Below are 16,393 nucleotides of genomic sequence, written 5' to 3'. Positions count from 1 at the left end.
AATGCAGTGTGAAGACCTCCGGAGCGCACAAAGAGTAGGTAAGCCTTTGTCTTTCAGATGCCGGAATGCAGCGCGAGGCGTTGGTGACAGCCGATGGACCAGGTAAGTGAAGAGCTGTCACTGAAGACCATAATGCTAACCTGTTCTTTCTTGTCTTTATAGGTGTTGCTGATGACTGGATTCAGAATGGTAAGCCTTTTTCCTTAGGCCTAGGATCAGATGCAGAAGACACGATGAGCGTTCTGCTGCTGAGGATGCAGAATAACGCAAAGCAAGATTCATCCATCGGGTGTGGTTTAAATAGCCTCCTGTAGTGCTTAGGTGTCTCCTTCCACAGCCACGCCTAGGTAAGAAAAGAGTTCCTGCTTTCCAGAAGAGTTCCAGTGTTCTGAATCTAGGGAGTGGCTCCTGCCCCACCCAACAGTAAAAGTAGTTCCAAACAGAAGAGGATCAGAGACTCAACTGGCAGGCAAGTAAGCAGCATGGTCTGCTGCAGGTAAGTCCACCCAAGCATTATGAGCCCGGCGCTTCCAGCGCTGGGACTGGGCATATTTATGAGCCTGGTGCCACTGGCGCCAGGACTGGGTCCAAAAGGTCCCAATTGGGACTGGTTGGCACTCGGAACCTGGGTTATGGATCTGCTTCCAAGGGAGTTGGGAAAACCCTGACCTTTTGGAAGCAGAGATCATGACAGTACCCTCCCTCAAGGCCACTCCCAAACCGGGCTTCTCCGGGGGTTTTGGCTTGTCAGGAAATGTTCGGTGAAATCTTTTGATTAGGCGAGGAGCGTGGACATATTCAGCAGGTTCCCAGGATCTCTCTTGGGGGCCGTAGCCTTTCCAGTCAATTAGGTAGAATAGTTTAGATTTGGAGATCTTGGAGTCCAGAATGCTTTTGACTTCAAACTCGAGTTCTCCATCAACTAGGATAGATTTTGGAGATTTGGTTAGTCGGGTTTGAGGTTGCACGGGTTTTAATAGAGAGACGTGGAAGACGGGATGTATCTTCATGTGCGGGGGCAAGTCCAACTTGACCGCTACTGGGTTTACTATGGTAGTGATGGAATAGGGACCAAGGTATCTTGGGTTGAATGTGCGTGGCCCTTTTAGAGGTAGATATTTGGTGGATAACCAGACTTGATCCCCTACTTGATATTGAGGGGCTTCCTTCCGATGTTGATCTGTTCCTTTCTTGTATTGTTCTTTAGCCCTTTGAAGGTGAGAAACAGCTTCCTTAAAGGCTTGGGTGATTGTAGAATGCAGGTAGTCTACTGCTGGTGTTTCAAGATCTTGGAGGGGATCCAACTCCGAGGTTCGAGGGTGACTGCCGTACAAAAGAAAAAACGGGGTTTTCCCAGTTCCCGAATGGACAGAGTTATTGTAGGCATATTCGGCTATCCAAAGGATGTCTTTCCAAGTTTTTTCAGTTTGTTGCAGCATGCAGCGTAAATACTGTTCCAGAGTTTGATTGGTCCTCTCGGTTTGTCCGTCGGTCTGAGGGTGGTGACTGGTCGATAGTCTCACATCAATTTGAGCCGACCGACAGCAACTTCGCCAAAAATGAGAAATAAATTGACTACCTCGATCCGAAATTAGAACCGAAGGAAAACCGTGCAGTCGGACGATGTTTTCGAGAAATTCTCGGGCCAGAGTTGCTGCTGTTGGCAAGCCTTTGAGCGGAATGAAATGCGCCATCTTGGAGAATAAGTCCACGATTACTAGAATCGTATTGTATCCGGAGCATGGAGGTAGATCGGTGATGAAGTCCATAGAAAGCGTATGCCAAGGGCGAGGTGGGATGTCAATAGGGCGTAAGAGGCCTGCTGGTCTTTCCTTTTGACTCTTGTTTTGGGCGCATACTCCACAGGACATTATAAAGTCTCTGATATCTTTTTTCCAAGACGGCCACCAGAAGTAGCGCTTGATTTTTTCTGAGGTCTTGGCCATACCGGGATGTCCTTCCATTAAAGAATCGTGATAACAAGAGATTACTTTTTTCTGTAAATCTGTGCTGGGTAGGTATAATCGTTCTTGGAAATACAATAAGTTGTCCTTTACTGCAAAGTCCTTTCCCTGCAGATGCCAATTCTGTATGTCTGCTGGAGTTACAAGTTGCCTGGCTTTATCCTTAACTTCCTCTATGGATTCTGTGGCGATTACACCCAGAATTCTTTGTTCGGGAATGATTGGTACAGGTTTAGGGTTGATCAAGTGTTCTTCCACTCCCATCCGAGAAAGGGCATCAGCTTTACCGTTTTTTGTACCAGGTCGATAGGTAATTATGAAGTCAAACTCGGCAAAGAATAATGCCCAACGGAGTTGTCTAGAGGATTGGGCTTTTGCGGTTTTCAAATATTGCAGGTTTCGGTGATCCGTAATCACAGTAACGGTGTGTCGGGCCCCCAGCAGATAATGCCGCCAAGCCTTAAAGGCAGACTTGATAGCCAGAAGTTCCTTGTCAGTAATCGTGTAATTGATTTCAGGAGGCGAAAGTTTGCGGGACCAAAATGCCACGGGATGCAACTGATTGGTTACCGGGTCCTTTTGTGATAGAACTGCCCCCATGGCAAGGCTTGAAGCATCAGTTTCCACGATGTAGGGGAGTTCAGGGCGAGGGTGTTTTAAGATTGGTGCAGAGATAAATTTAGTCTTCAAATCCTGGAAAGCTTGTTCCGCCTCGGTAGACCATTCAAAACGTTTGTTTTTCTTTAACAAGGCAGTGATGGGCTGGACTATTCGAGAGAATTCGGGGATAAACCTGCGGTAAAAGTTAGCGAAGCCTAACATGCTTTGCACACGTTTTACGGAGGATGGTGATGGCCATTTGAGAACTGCATCGACCTTCTTTGAATCCATACGCACTCCGCCAGGTGATAATATGAATCCCAAGAATTCAACTTCAGTCACGTTGAAAACACATTTTTCCAATTTAGCGAAAAGTTTGTGTTGACGCAATCTTTCGAGGACCATTTTCACGTGTTTCCGATGTTCAGATTCCGATGAAGAATAAACGAGGATGTCGTCAATGTAAACAACAACACACACATCTATGAGCTCTCTGAGGACATCGTTCATAAAATATTGAAAGGCGGCCGGGGCATTACAAAGTCCGAAGGGCATGACCTGATATTCAAATAGCCCATACTTGGTGCGGAAGGCCGTCTTCCATTCATCGCCCTCTTTTACTCGTACCAAGTGGTAAGCTCCTCTAAGATCCAGTTTTGTATATATGCATGCTTTTCTGACTTGGTCCAGGAGTTCAGGGATCAAAGGTAACGGATATCTATTCTTAACGGTGATCTGGTTCAGGGAGCGATAATCTATACAAGTTCTAAGGTCTCCTTCCTTTTTTGGAACGAAGAACAAAGCTGAAGAAGCAGGGGACTTGGAAGGACGAATAAACCCATTTGCCAGGTATTGATCCAGGTATTGTCGAAGGTGAAGGTTCTCAGGCTCGGTGAGGGCATAAATTCTACTACAAGGAGGAGTAGATCCAGGTATCAGGTCGATCTGGCAGTCATAAGACCTATGAGGAGGTAGAGAGTTAGCCTGATCCTTCCGGAAAACATCTTGGTATTCTAGGTATTCGGGAGGTAACTGGGGAGTCTCTGAAGAAATTGCTGCCAGTGCAACACCAGGTCGAGGGTGACAAGTAGAGACACATTCTGGAAACTGGACCGTTCTTGCTCGCCAATCGATCAGAGGATTGTGTTTCTCTAACCAAGGTATTCCTAGAATAATCTGAAACTGAGGGGCCTTGATCACATCGAACACGATCTTCTCATGGTGTCCATCTTGACTTACTATCGTCACTTCTTGAGTGGTATGCGTTACTGGCCCGGAGGCTATCTCCGTACCATCCACCGTAGTAATGACGTCCTTTACAGCCTTGGGACAAAGAGTTAGATTCATCCTCAAAACCATTTCATGATCCACATAATTGCCGATGGCACCGCTGTCGACGTAAGCTTCAATTGCATGTAATCGATCCGGATTATCAGGGCTGATGAGGACCATAGGTATCACGAAATGCGAGGTCACGGAACTGGTTTTCACGCTCGGCAAGAGGACCTCTATTCTTGTCGGGCGAGGTCGATTCCCTGCTCAGAGTTTGTAACTTTGGTAACTGCAGCTCCTACTGCCTTCTTGGCAGGTTTCACCGGACAGTCTCGAAGAAAGTGCCCTGAGTTTCCGCAATAGAGGCATAATTGCAACTGTTTTCTCCTTTCCCGCTCCTTTTGTGTTAGAGGACCTTTCAGACCCCCTATTTGCATGGGTTCCCCGGAGTCTACTCCTTTCGAAGGAGTTGGCGGTTTGGAAAATACTCGAGCATCAAACTTGGAACGATCGGCCTTCCTGTTCTGCAGTCTGTGATCTAGTTGAACGACTAAGTCTATATAGTCCGAACAATCTTGTGGGGGATTCACTACTTGGGCTAACACATCTTTGAGCTCTCCGCGTAGACCTCTATAAAACAGCGTAATCCTTTTGTCCTCAGGCCAATGAGTTTCCACTATCAGTCTGTTGAAAGACGCAATATAAGCCAAAAGGTCTTGATTACCTTGTCGCAACGAAAGAAGCTCATTGTCCAAGGCCTGCCCCTGTGAATGTCTTGCGAACAGTTTTTCCATACTGAGCTGAAAAGCTTGAAAATCATGGAGGACCGGATCATCTTGATTTACTAGAGGGATCGACCAGTCTGCCGCATTGCCACTAAGGTACGAAAGCACGAAAGCTACTTTAGCTTGATCAGTTGGAAAGGCTGCTGGACGGCATAAGAAATGCAACCGGCACTGATTGATAAATACTGCAAACCTCTTTGGGTCACCAGAGAATCGTTCGGGCGGAGCCAGAGGTACATTCCCAGGTAGGTTGATCTGCACTGGATTCATAGAGGATGTAGAAGGAAGATTTCCCCCAGATGCGGGTAACGGGGTCTGTCCGGCTTGTGACTGTAGCAATTGTCTAGCGAGATCATCTGTTCGCTCCTTGGAAATAATCAGTTCCCTTCTTAGAGCGTTCGTTTCCTGACGGGCTGCATGCACTTCTGCCCTTAGTTCCCCAAGTAACTGGGCTAGCTGGTCGGTATCCGAGGTTTCCATAGCGCCTGGACGGGAGTTTTGTGGTAGGCTTTGCGTTCTGTAACGCTCACCTGATTCCCGTAGAGGCGCCGGTCTTGACTGGGCGTATACCGTATCTTCAAAGGTGATGTGTAACACACGGCTGGCTCTTTGGGCTGGACCTCTGTGCACTGTATGTCTGGCTCGAAGGGTAAGATGTCTGCAGATAGAAAATGTGGGATTAATGAACTGGGTTATTGAATGTCTCTCTCTTCTTCCCTTTCTCTTCTCCTGTAGAACCCCAAAGGTTAACGCTCTCACCTTAGGTAAGTGAACGCCGTGCTCTCCATCTGCCTCGAGGAAGGGTGCTGTAACCAGTTTCTTCACTGGATAAGGGGAGCAGGCCTCTTGACTTCAGAGGACTGCTGTCCGTCGTTTACTGCACGAACGGTAAGTTTCGAGTAATTCTAATGTCTTTAAAGTCTTTAGTAATGATGTCTCTTGTTTTGCAGGGTTCCGGTGATGGTGGATGGCGGGCTGAAGTGAGTTGAAGATGGAGCCCGTGTGATGAATAGAAGCGCCTGGAAGCACGTAAGTAAGCGCTTGTTGCCTGCTTCACGATGCGCTCTAACTGTCTTTTTATTTTGCAGGTACAAGTTCGGGGCGGCTGCAGGGTGCCGGAATACCCACTGGGTAAGATGTGGAAAGGAGTAATGGCACGTGAGTATTAAAGTTCCCCAATGTCTTTAAACGCACCTTGTTTTGTCTTTCAGATGCGGGATGCAGCGCCGAAGGCCTCCGGAGCATGCAAAGAGTTGGTAAGCTTTTGTCTTTCAGATGCCGGAATGCAGTGTGAAGACCTCCGGAGCGCACGAAGAGTAGGTAAGCCTTTGTCTTTCAGATGCCGGAATGCAGCGCAAGGCGTTGGTGACAGCCGATGGACCAGGTAAGTGAAGAGCTGTCACTGAAGACCATAATGCTAACCTGTTCTTTCTTGTCTTTATAGGTGTTGCTGATGACTGGATTCAGAATGGTAAGCCTTTTTCCTTAGGCCCAGGATCAGATGCAGAAGACACGATGAGCGTTCTGCTGCTGAGGATGCAGAATAACGCAAAGCAAGATTCATCCATCGGGTGTGGTTTAAATAGCCTCCTGTAGTGCTTAGGTGTCTCCTTCCACACCAACGCCTAGGTAAGAAAAGAGTTCCTGCTTTCCAGAAGAGTTCCAGTGTTCTGAATCTAGGGAGTGGCTCCTGCCCCACCCAACAGTAAAAGTAGTTCCAAACAGAAGAGGATCAGAGACTCAACTGGCAGGCAAGTAAGCAGCATGGTCTGCTGCAGGTAAGTCCACCCAAGCATTATGAGCCCGGCGCTTCCAGCGCTGGGACTGGGCATATTTATGAGCCTGGTGCCACTGGCGCCAGGACTGGGTCCAAAAGGTCCCAATTGGGACTGGTTGGCACTCGGAACCTGGGTTATGGATCTGCTTCCAAGGGAGTTGGGAAAACCCTGACCTTTTGGAAGCAGAGATCATGACATGTATAGACCCTGCTAAACAGAACCCAGACATGTTCCATTTCTGGCTAACTACCACTGGTATACTATTTAACCTGGTTTTTCATACTCCTCAGACCATGGTAGACCCTGCCTATGGCACTACTGCACCAGTGCCGGCTAAATATCCACAATGGCATACCCAACTCTCACCAACAAAAGGGAGCCGCACCCTATCTATGGCCACATTATTGCCATGCTCAGACAGTATCAAACCTACTACCTTCCTACCTGACTTTGACCAACACGCCACTAAATCCAAGACACTGACGGCACACAGACCAACTACACACCAACTACTAATGCCTGACCATTGGATAAAACCTTATTCCATCAAACCCACACCTAACTTACCTTGTCCAACTACAACTAGAAATCGCAGACTTGGCCACAGGCTCCCTAAAGGTTGTCACCTAGCAAACAATAGCCCCCACCAAATTACTATAAAACCTACACCTAACTTACCTTGCCCAACTGCAACTAGAAATCGCAAACTTGGCCACAGACTCCCCCCCAAAGGATGTCACCTAGCAACCAGTAGCCCTCACCAAACTACTATCAAACCAGTAACCGTCCAGAAAAAGGACAACACAACTATCAAGTCACCTTCTAAAACGAGCCCCCCAGGCATAAACCTCAAAGCTAACAAACTGGCTTCGGAAAACATTACCACCGCCATAAAAGGAAGTCTTATTAATGCCAGATCATTAACAGCCCATGCGTTTGATATTAATGCCCTCACACTGACCAACGACCTTGACTTCCTAGACATTGCAGAGACGTGGCTCCAACCCACATCTGGCCCACTGCTCTCACTAGCTATCCCAGACCAGTACACTATTATCAGACAAGATAGAGCTTCAGCCAAAGGCTGTGGCGTTGCCATCATGGCCAAAATCTCCTTAGGCCTTAGGCAGATCCCTATCCAAATCTTCTCCTCGGGAGAACTCCTCTCAATTAAACTAGCCATATCTCCAACATAAACTATAACAGCTCACCTGATTTATAGACCTCCCGGCCCTCTATCCTCCTTCGAGGAAGACATATAGCTACTTCTCACAACCAACTCCAAGCCAGGCTCACAAATCCTGCTCTGAGGAGACTTTAACTCAGGACTATATGACACTAAAGATCTCAATGTACTAGCCATCGGCAATAGTATCAGCGAATTAGGCTTCACACAATGAGTCTCACAACCTACCCATAACAAAGGCAGACATACTGGATCGCAGCTACTAACTGCAATATTAACATCTTATATAACCAGCCCTGTACCTGGACAGATCACCATACTATACTCTTCACCTTACGAAAGAGTTCTAACCCTAAGGCTCCTGTGTCTCACCCACATTTTATAATATATTTACAAAGCCTCTATTCAATGACTTAGATCACATGGGTATCTCATATACGAACTACGCCGACGACACCCACATTCTTATCCGTTCAACATGCAACTACATAACAGACTCCAAACGATTCAATGACATATACCTCATCATCCAAGCATGGATGGTGACACACAGACTCTGCCTAAATGACAAGACTGACCTACTCCTAGTAGGAACACAAGCCAGATTTAACAGACTCGACAACCAGTTTAACACCTTCAACATTGATGGCAACAAGATCAAGGTCTTGAAGGATGTCAAAACCTTAGACCTTTAAATCGACTCAACCCTCTCATTAGCTAGACAGATTAACACTACTGCTTCCACCACTGCATACACCTGCAAGCTCATCAACGCCTGTAGACCTTTTCTGACCACTCATGACTGCATTACCTTAGCTAGGGCCTTAGTACTAACCAAATTAGATTACTGCAATGCCTTATACGTAGGCACAAACCAACACAACTTAAAAAAACTGAAAATATATCAAAACAATGCGCTCAGAGCAGCAACCAACTTTCCGAGAACACTCCACATCTCAGAGCTGAGGCATAGTGTTCGATGGCTCACAATAGACCAAAGAATCACATTTAAGACCCTCTCTCTTACCTACAAATGCTTGAATAATGAAGCAGCTATGTACCTGTGTGATAAATTCAAACACTACACAATGGACCGATTGACCAGATTGTCTCAATCCAACTGCCTTATCCTACCAAGGTTTAAGCTCCAAAAGGCACAAGCTTCCTGGTACTAGCAGCCAAAACTTGGAATGCCTTACCAGTTAGCATTAGATTGGAACCATCCTATCACAAATTCCGAAAGAGTGTCAAATACTGGCTTATCATGAATGAAGACTAACCTACCATTCACTTTCTCAGTATCTCCCTGCTAACCTAATCGTTATCCCTGCTAAGCATGCCGCCTTTCCACCGCTTTGATGCTGCAACTACTAAACATCTCTTTGTATATATGATTTTTATGTAAATACATACCTATGCAATTGTAAAATGTTTCATGCAACTTCAAATATGTAAATAATGTCAACGTAACTGTGTAATCATGTAACTATAAGAAATGTGCCCAGATGCCCAAGGGTTAGGCGCGCTATATAAATAAAATACAATAACAAAGATATTATAATCATTACGGGACATTATTACAATGCTCTGGGGACGTGCAGACCAAGAGTCATTAGTACAGTTTGGGAGGTCAGGGTGTGGTCACAGTTAAAGGTAGTATACATACATCTCATATAAGGTACCATTTATCGGAGCCGCATATTAGTCCGGATATTGCTTAGCTAAATATACTTTAAGTTCCAGCCATATGTCTTTGGGTATGGCCGTACAGGGCAACAAACCTACATATGTTTCCTCACAATTCTGGGCCCATGTGAGATCACACAACCATCCCTTGGCGGTGGGGGGTTCCTGTCCTTCCACCTAAGGAGTATGCAACGGTTGGCTATCATACAACCCATATTTACAAATGACGTAAGACGTTTGTTCGGCGGTACCTTCCATAACCCAAATAATACACCTCCAGGCGAATACTCTACTTGGAATTCCACCACTTCAGAAATGATCTTGAGGACCTCTTCCCAAAAGCATACCAATTTGGTGCAGCTGCAAAACATATGCATATGGTCCGCACTTTGGGACTGACACCTTGGACATACATGAGAATCATTACGATACATTGTACACAATCTATCAGGCTTGTAATATAATCTGTTCAGTAGTTTGAACTGCATACGTTTGAATCTAGCATTCAATGATACGTTTTTGGTGTGGAGACACATATTCTTCCATTGGTGATCAGTTAGCAACATACCCAAATTATCGGCCCATTTAGGTCCTGGTTTTAGGAACAGATTATGGCCCCTTACTCAGCACCAGTTTATACAATGTAGAAAGTAATTTATGACAGCCCGCAGAGTTAGCAATAAGTGCAAGCTCTGCACATTCAGGAGGTTCGGAAGGATAATCCTTCCACCAAGCCGCTACAGTTGCCCAGACTTTATAGTATTGCATCAGGCTCAGTGCAGTGTTGCCTGCGATCCAGGACCAGTCTGAGAGTGCACGAAATGTCCCCTCTGGGAATATGTCTGCCAGCGCCCGAAAGCCCATTCCCTCCCACTCGGTTGCCAGCGACTCACACCACGTAGGGCCGAGACCCAGGAATTTCCACAACGGAAGCCATTTATAATACAGGTGGGGAATGCCGATTCTGTAAAAAATTGTGCACCAAGCGCCAAACATGGCCAACACTGGGTCATATGGGCAGTCATCTCTGTACTTAAAATCTACAATTAACGTTCTAGGGTCCGCCTCCCCTGCTGCAATCTCCTCTAAATTAACATGTGGTGGTTGGGAGTCACCCCCGTACCAGTAGGTGACAAACTGGGCCTGGGCTGCCAGACAATAGGCCTCGAGGCGCAGTGCCGTAAAACCTCTCCTGTCGTATGGAAGCGCTATGTCCGCCCATTTTTTTGCGGACAGCAAGGGAGTGTCAGAGGAATTGCACCAATGAGGCATGCAGTTTAACGAAGAAGCGATTCCCAGGCCATATAGGCATGTTAACAAATGTATATAGTAATTTGGGCAGGAAAATCAACTTTACCAGTGCCAGTCTGCCAGCCAGTGTACTGGGAAGCAACTTCCACCATGCCAATTTAACTTTAACCTGCTTGCGCCAGATAATTCTTGTGTAGAAGGGAGGCCTTGTTCCTAGTCACCATCACCCCTAGGTATACTATCTTATCCAGAGCCCAACATAGGGGGTATTCACCCTCAGGTTCTCTTGTGCATTCGGTTAAGGGGAAAACCTCTGACTTTGTGTAATTTATCACAAAGCCTGAGAATTCTCCAACACGCGTGATGTCTCGAATGATCGTGTCAAGGTTGGCCTGTGGGTCCATGATATATAATATGACATTGTCTACATAAAAAGAGATTATTTCCGGGCGGCCCTTTAGTCTTATGCTGCAGTGTATATGGCGGTCCCGGATAAAGTCCGCCATTGGCTCGATGAACAGTGCGAACAATATAGGAGCCAAAGGGAAACCCTGACAGGTACCCCTTCCTAACACAATTAGTTCAGAGAGGCCCACATTCTTGCAAACCCTGGCCAATAGGAGGGTATACAGGAGTCTAATATATCGGAGCATCTCAGTCCCCAGGCCCATTTTCTCAAGTACTAGAAACAAGTATTCCCACAAGACCATGCTGAATGCCTGCTGGGCATTCATCGTCACCGCCTCATGCCGTCAGGTTCATTCTGGCCAGTACGTTGGATAAACACTGGATATTAAGTGAGGTGGACCTGCCAGGAATAAAACCTGCCTGATCATGATGGACCATGTGGGGTAATAAGGGAAGCAGACGGTTCGCCAATATTTTAGCATACATTTTCGAGTCCACGTTCATCAGAGGGGACAGTAAGAACCACACTCATTATCTGGTTTGGTTTAAGCGGGACAGTAATAGTTGCTGCCCGTTAGGATTCATGGAGTATCGAATTATCAAGACACTTTGCGGGGCAGAATTCAGAGGATAGTCCATCGGGATCAGGTGTCTTCCGTTTAGGTAATTCCTTGATCACTGCGAAGAGTTCCTCCCTTGTGAGGAGGGTGTTTATAACATCCCTAGCTCTGGCGCTCAAACGGGACAATGGTATGTCCTCAAGCAGTGTGTTTATCGCTTGATCTCCATGTGTTGGTTCGCCCGTGTACAAAGCCTCATAGAAATTACAGAAGACCTCCAGGATATCATAATCTATCCATTTAGATTCCCCCTGCTTGTCTAGAACACAGTCAATACGGGCTGACCCGCTCTCTGCCCTCATCACCCTTGCCAGTGTCCTCCCAGGTCTCTCCCCCTCCGACATACCTCCGGGCTGCTACCAGATGTGCAAAATATCTAACCTCTTGTGTAGCGTGGGACCTATACTGTTCCAGCTCCTCCTGGATTGATGCCAGTTTAGGAGGATCTAGAGATCGAGCATATTCTTGGTCTTCAGACGGGACTCACACACCTCTAAGTCTCTCCTAATCATTTTTAGAACACCTGCTTCTCTGAAAATAGCCCTACCTCCCATGTAAACCTTAAATGCCTGCCACTGAGTACTTTTTGAGGTAGCTTCCGCAGTATTACAGGAAAAAAAGGTTTCAATGTCAGATCTAATGTCAGCCCTGAAGACAATATCCCCCAGGGCATTTGGTTTGAACCTCCACGACCTACCCCGGTTGTGCGAAGCATTCAGGTCTAGGGTCAACACCACTGGAGAATGGTCAGAAAGTGTCTGTGGGAAAATGTCTGCACTAGTGGCATTGCCAGTCAGAGAGGAAGAGATTAAGAACATATTGATATGTGAGGACATATCGTGCACTGACGTAAACAAAAGGTATACTCTCGGTCACATGGGTGTAGCAGGCACCAAATGACTTTCAAGGATAAAGTGGCCATATTGTTCGTTAAGGCACATGCTGCTTTGGATCATGGCCTGGGGGCTGTGCCAGTGCGATCTAGTGTTTGGTGCAGTATCAGATTCACATCCCCTCCCCAGACAATAGGGACTCCTGCATGGGCAGCAAGTATCCCAGCCACTGCATGAAAGTATTCTGGGGTATCAATGTTCGGGCCATACGTGTTCACCAGTAGAAATTCCACCCACTCTATAATGCAAAGGACGATCACATGGCGTCCGTCAGTGTCTACATAGACCTTCCTCTCAGTGAAACGCACTGATTTATGAATGAGCGTCATAACTCCCAGGGACTGCGTAGAGTAGGATGTAAAGTATATATTGGGCCCCCAGTGGATAGCATCACCCCGACATGTACCCGACAACGCGTGTGTTTCCTGCATTAGCAATACCTTAACTTTGTGCCTATTCATGTATGCCATAATTTTCCGACCCGTGGTGACATTTCCCAGCCCCCTAACATTCCAGCTCATCAATTTGGTCTGCATTACATTAGTGTAGTTGTATTATGTAGTAATTTGTTGTGCACGTCCCAGTCTTCCAAGTTTCTCATGTCCCATATCATTGTCTGTATGTGTTTGCCTGCCAAGAACTTGTTTTTATCAGCCAACCCAAGATCAGAGATCGAGGTTTGTGTACGCGGATGCCTGGTGCCTCGTCAATAGCGCTTGCACCGTGCGAGCGGTATTGACGAGGCACCAGGCATCCGTCAATGATATAGACTCAATACCTAATGAGGTATATATAACAACACACAAAACAGACGGCCAAATATCTCCTTCACCTACTATACATAGATGGCTTGAGGAACTGCGTACACGAACCTCGATCTCTGAAGTGTAGCAAGCTCTGCCTTGAGGATGACCTATGGTCGAAACACGTGTCAGCTGCAATCGAAAGCTTAACACATGGCTTCAATAAACCAATTTGAAGATACAGAATATGTTTTGACTTTTGGAGATGTTCTATTATAAGAATAAGATTAATATATTCACCATGCCCAGCGCAACCCACCAACCCTCACTAAACAACCTAGTTCAATTTTTGGAGGACCTGGGGACGGCTTCTGGCTTTTGTGTGATGCTGCAGGCTTGACATCATATATTACCATACAAATATCATAGAGCCAGTGCGCACCCACTAGGGTTCTTACCCCAATCCTCTCATACTCTATGCATGAATAGTAGTTTTCCTTTTGACACAATGTCAGGTTTCCATGTTAGCATATAGGCGTTCCCTGATCCTGGCACAGTTATTGGAGCATACAATCCACCAATGACAGGTCACGCAACCAGGAACCTTGAGCTCTCTTTTAGCAGCTCAATATTCAACACATAGGAGTTCTCAGGTCTTGGCGCAGTTGCTGGACCACACGATCCACCCTATTACAGGTCACGCAACCAGGAATCTTAAGTTGAGCAGTTCAATATACAAACAAGTGGTTTCTCAAAGGCAACTTCAAAGACAAACAGTTTCTAAAACTTGACTTCCACTCTGCAGTCAGAGTTCTTCATTTGATTTAGTTTCATATTTTCTTTCAGGACATGATTAAACATTAGCTTAATATTAGCAGGTTTGCTATTTCATGCGGCTTGTTATTCAAGATTAGCAGATGTGCTGCTTTCATTGAATTCGGCATTCAGTATTAGCATCTTTGCTGTTTTCATACAGTTTGATATTCAATATTAGCAGTTTGGCTGTTTTCATTCAGTTTGGTATTCAATATTAGCAGCTTTATTGTTGTCACTCAATTCGGTATTCAATATTATCAGTTTTTCTATTTTCATTCAGGTCAATATTCAATATAAGCAGGTTGGCTGCATTGTGTGCCACTTATCCTTCATTCATTCCTTTAACATCTTAGTTCCATTCGTAACTGACGTATTTATTGCCTCAGCGCTGTTTGCAACCTTTGCAGCCTGCCCGGAGCACCCTAGTCTCTGGGTAACTTCCTCAGCACTCATGGTTGGAGGCGTCTTCCTCCGGCGGTCCTGCTGTTCGCCTTCTTCCCTCTGGATAATGCTTTGGTATTTCCACAAACCCTGCTCGCGTGGGGACAGGAGCACGGTTGGCGTAGGCGGCTTCAATGCCTGTGTGAGGCCGGGCACACTGTCCTTGGTATTCGCACCTCACTGCAGCTCCTTTTGCTCCCACTTCACATGGAGTCTTCCTTCTGTACATGGGAGGCTTCCCTTGGTTTGGGCATGTCGGCCGGTGTCCCGTCTTGTTCTTGGGTCCCACCACGGCTGCCTCCGTATTCCCTGGCGTTTTGCAATGATCTCTGCCCAAAGTTCCCCAGGTCTCTCTCTCTTACTCCTTCGTGGCTTCGTCTTTTAACACCTGTGGTTCTTCAATGGGCTGGTTTTGTATTCCATCATTCAATCCTGCCTGACTCTGATTAAGAAGACATGCCTGACCTCACATCTTTCATGCATCTTCTTCGTCCCAGTACCTAAGTGGTGAAAGTGAATGGTGTTCATTACTCTCAGTTGCTTCAGAACTAGAGTAGTGAGAGTGTGTGGTATTCATTACTCTCAACTGTCTCTTCCTGATCTCAGTAGTAGGGAGAGTGTGTGGTGTTTTTAATCCTTGTCACACTGAAGAAAACACAGTTTTGTCGAATGGGACGGGTTTCAAGAAGCCAGTTGGTCTGACTTTGCTTTCCAAATCGTCTCTGGTGCACTGTGTTGTGCTAAAAAACATGCTCAACCACCTTGGTTTTTGCATGTGCTTGCTGCCATCCAGATGAAGGTTTAGTTAATTTTAATGGGTTTTCTCTGTGTTGACAGGTGCAGGTTTTGTCTAAAAACAGTAAAGAGATTTCTTCAGTGGATTTCTCTCTGGCGGTTATTCGCCTAAAACAGAAAGGACCCCTAGGTGCTTAGTCTAAAGATCCTTTTTCAGAACGATGTGGACCTGTGCGGATAGCGGATATATAATATTCAGTTGTTGTTGCTAGAGAGGTGCAGCCCGATACTGGAACCAGCTTTGGGCATGAAAAAGGGGTCTGATAGTGAAAGACAAGTAGAACAAGCAGCAAAGCAGAACCAGAATTACAAAAAGGAAAGTGCCAGATAGTGTGAAAATGACAAGCAGGTACAGCAGCAGAAAAGCATAACCTAAGCTGGCAAAGACAAAAAGGCCAGATATTGAGAGAATGACAAACAAGAGAAGCAGCAAAGCAGAAACTGAGTTGGTCTCATTATAACTTACTTGCAAAAGGGCTTCTGATCCTTACATGCACATTCCACGTTTTTCGGACAAAAGTTTGTTGTTGTGCCTATACATCTTCCAAAGTCACGAATGTTTGAGCAGTAAGCTGGAATGAAAAAAAAACATGTATAGAAATTCATTGACACTGTATTTTCAATCATATTTAACTTGCTCTGGAACTTATTTGAAAAGAAAATGATTATTATTTATGATGGTCAATACTGTGAGAAACCTGAAGGTGTCTCACCTGCTAGTCCCCGAGGGTCTGTCATCCAGATGGCTAGGACACAGCCATAGCTTTTGGATTCAGTTCCTGGGGGTGGACCAGTGCAGGAGGATCACCTGGGTGAGGGGTCTTCGGGGAGTGGAAGTGGGACATTGGATGGCGAGATGCGGTATCCGCTTCCCTGTAACACCTTTAACCCATCCTACCAGGTCAACTCCCCACCCCCTTTTCCAACACCAACAGCTCAAAGTGAGAGAAAACAGACTAACACCCGAGCTGTTTACTGGAAATGTCCCAATACAATGGTCAGGCAGGGTCAGGCAATAACTGATCATTACGCACACGCCTGACTTCCATCACACTTCCCCACACGGATAAAAGGCGGAGCATGAAAGCACACAATGAGCAAGGCAAATCACACGAGGAAGCAGCAGTTCCAAGATGGCAGTTTAATACAAGACGA

The 16,393-nt window shown here is 46.1% G+C and overlaps 1 protein-coding gene across 1 annotated transcript in view; it reads right to left on the bottom strand.

The window, feature by feature from the left end:
* LOC138481063 (uncharacterized) overlaps positions 1-16,393 on the bottom strand; it is a 344,599-nt gene that overhangs the window by 199,268 nt on the left and 128,938 nt on the right. The window contains exon 2 of the mRNA XM_069612931.1: positions 15,705-15,810. Within this exon, the coding sequence (XP_069469032.1) occupies positions 15,705-15,810 (106 nt within the window). The remainder of the gene's footprint in view (positions 1-15,704; positions 15,811-16,393) is intronic.

The sequence above is a fragment of the Ambystoma mexicanum genome, chromosome 5p (genome assembly GCF_040938575.1).
Source record: "Ambystoma mexicanum isolate Mex_15411 chromosome 5p, UKY_AmexF1_1, whole genome shotgun sequence".
Lineage (NCBI taxonomy): Eukaryota > Metazoa > Chordata > Amphibia > Caudata > Ambystomatidae > Ambystoma > Ambystoma mexicanum.
Note: the sequence above shows the minus strand (reverse complement) of the source record. Positions and strands in the feature narration are given on the sequence as shown.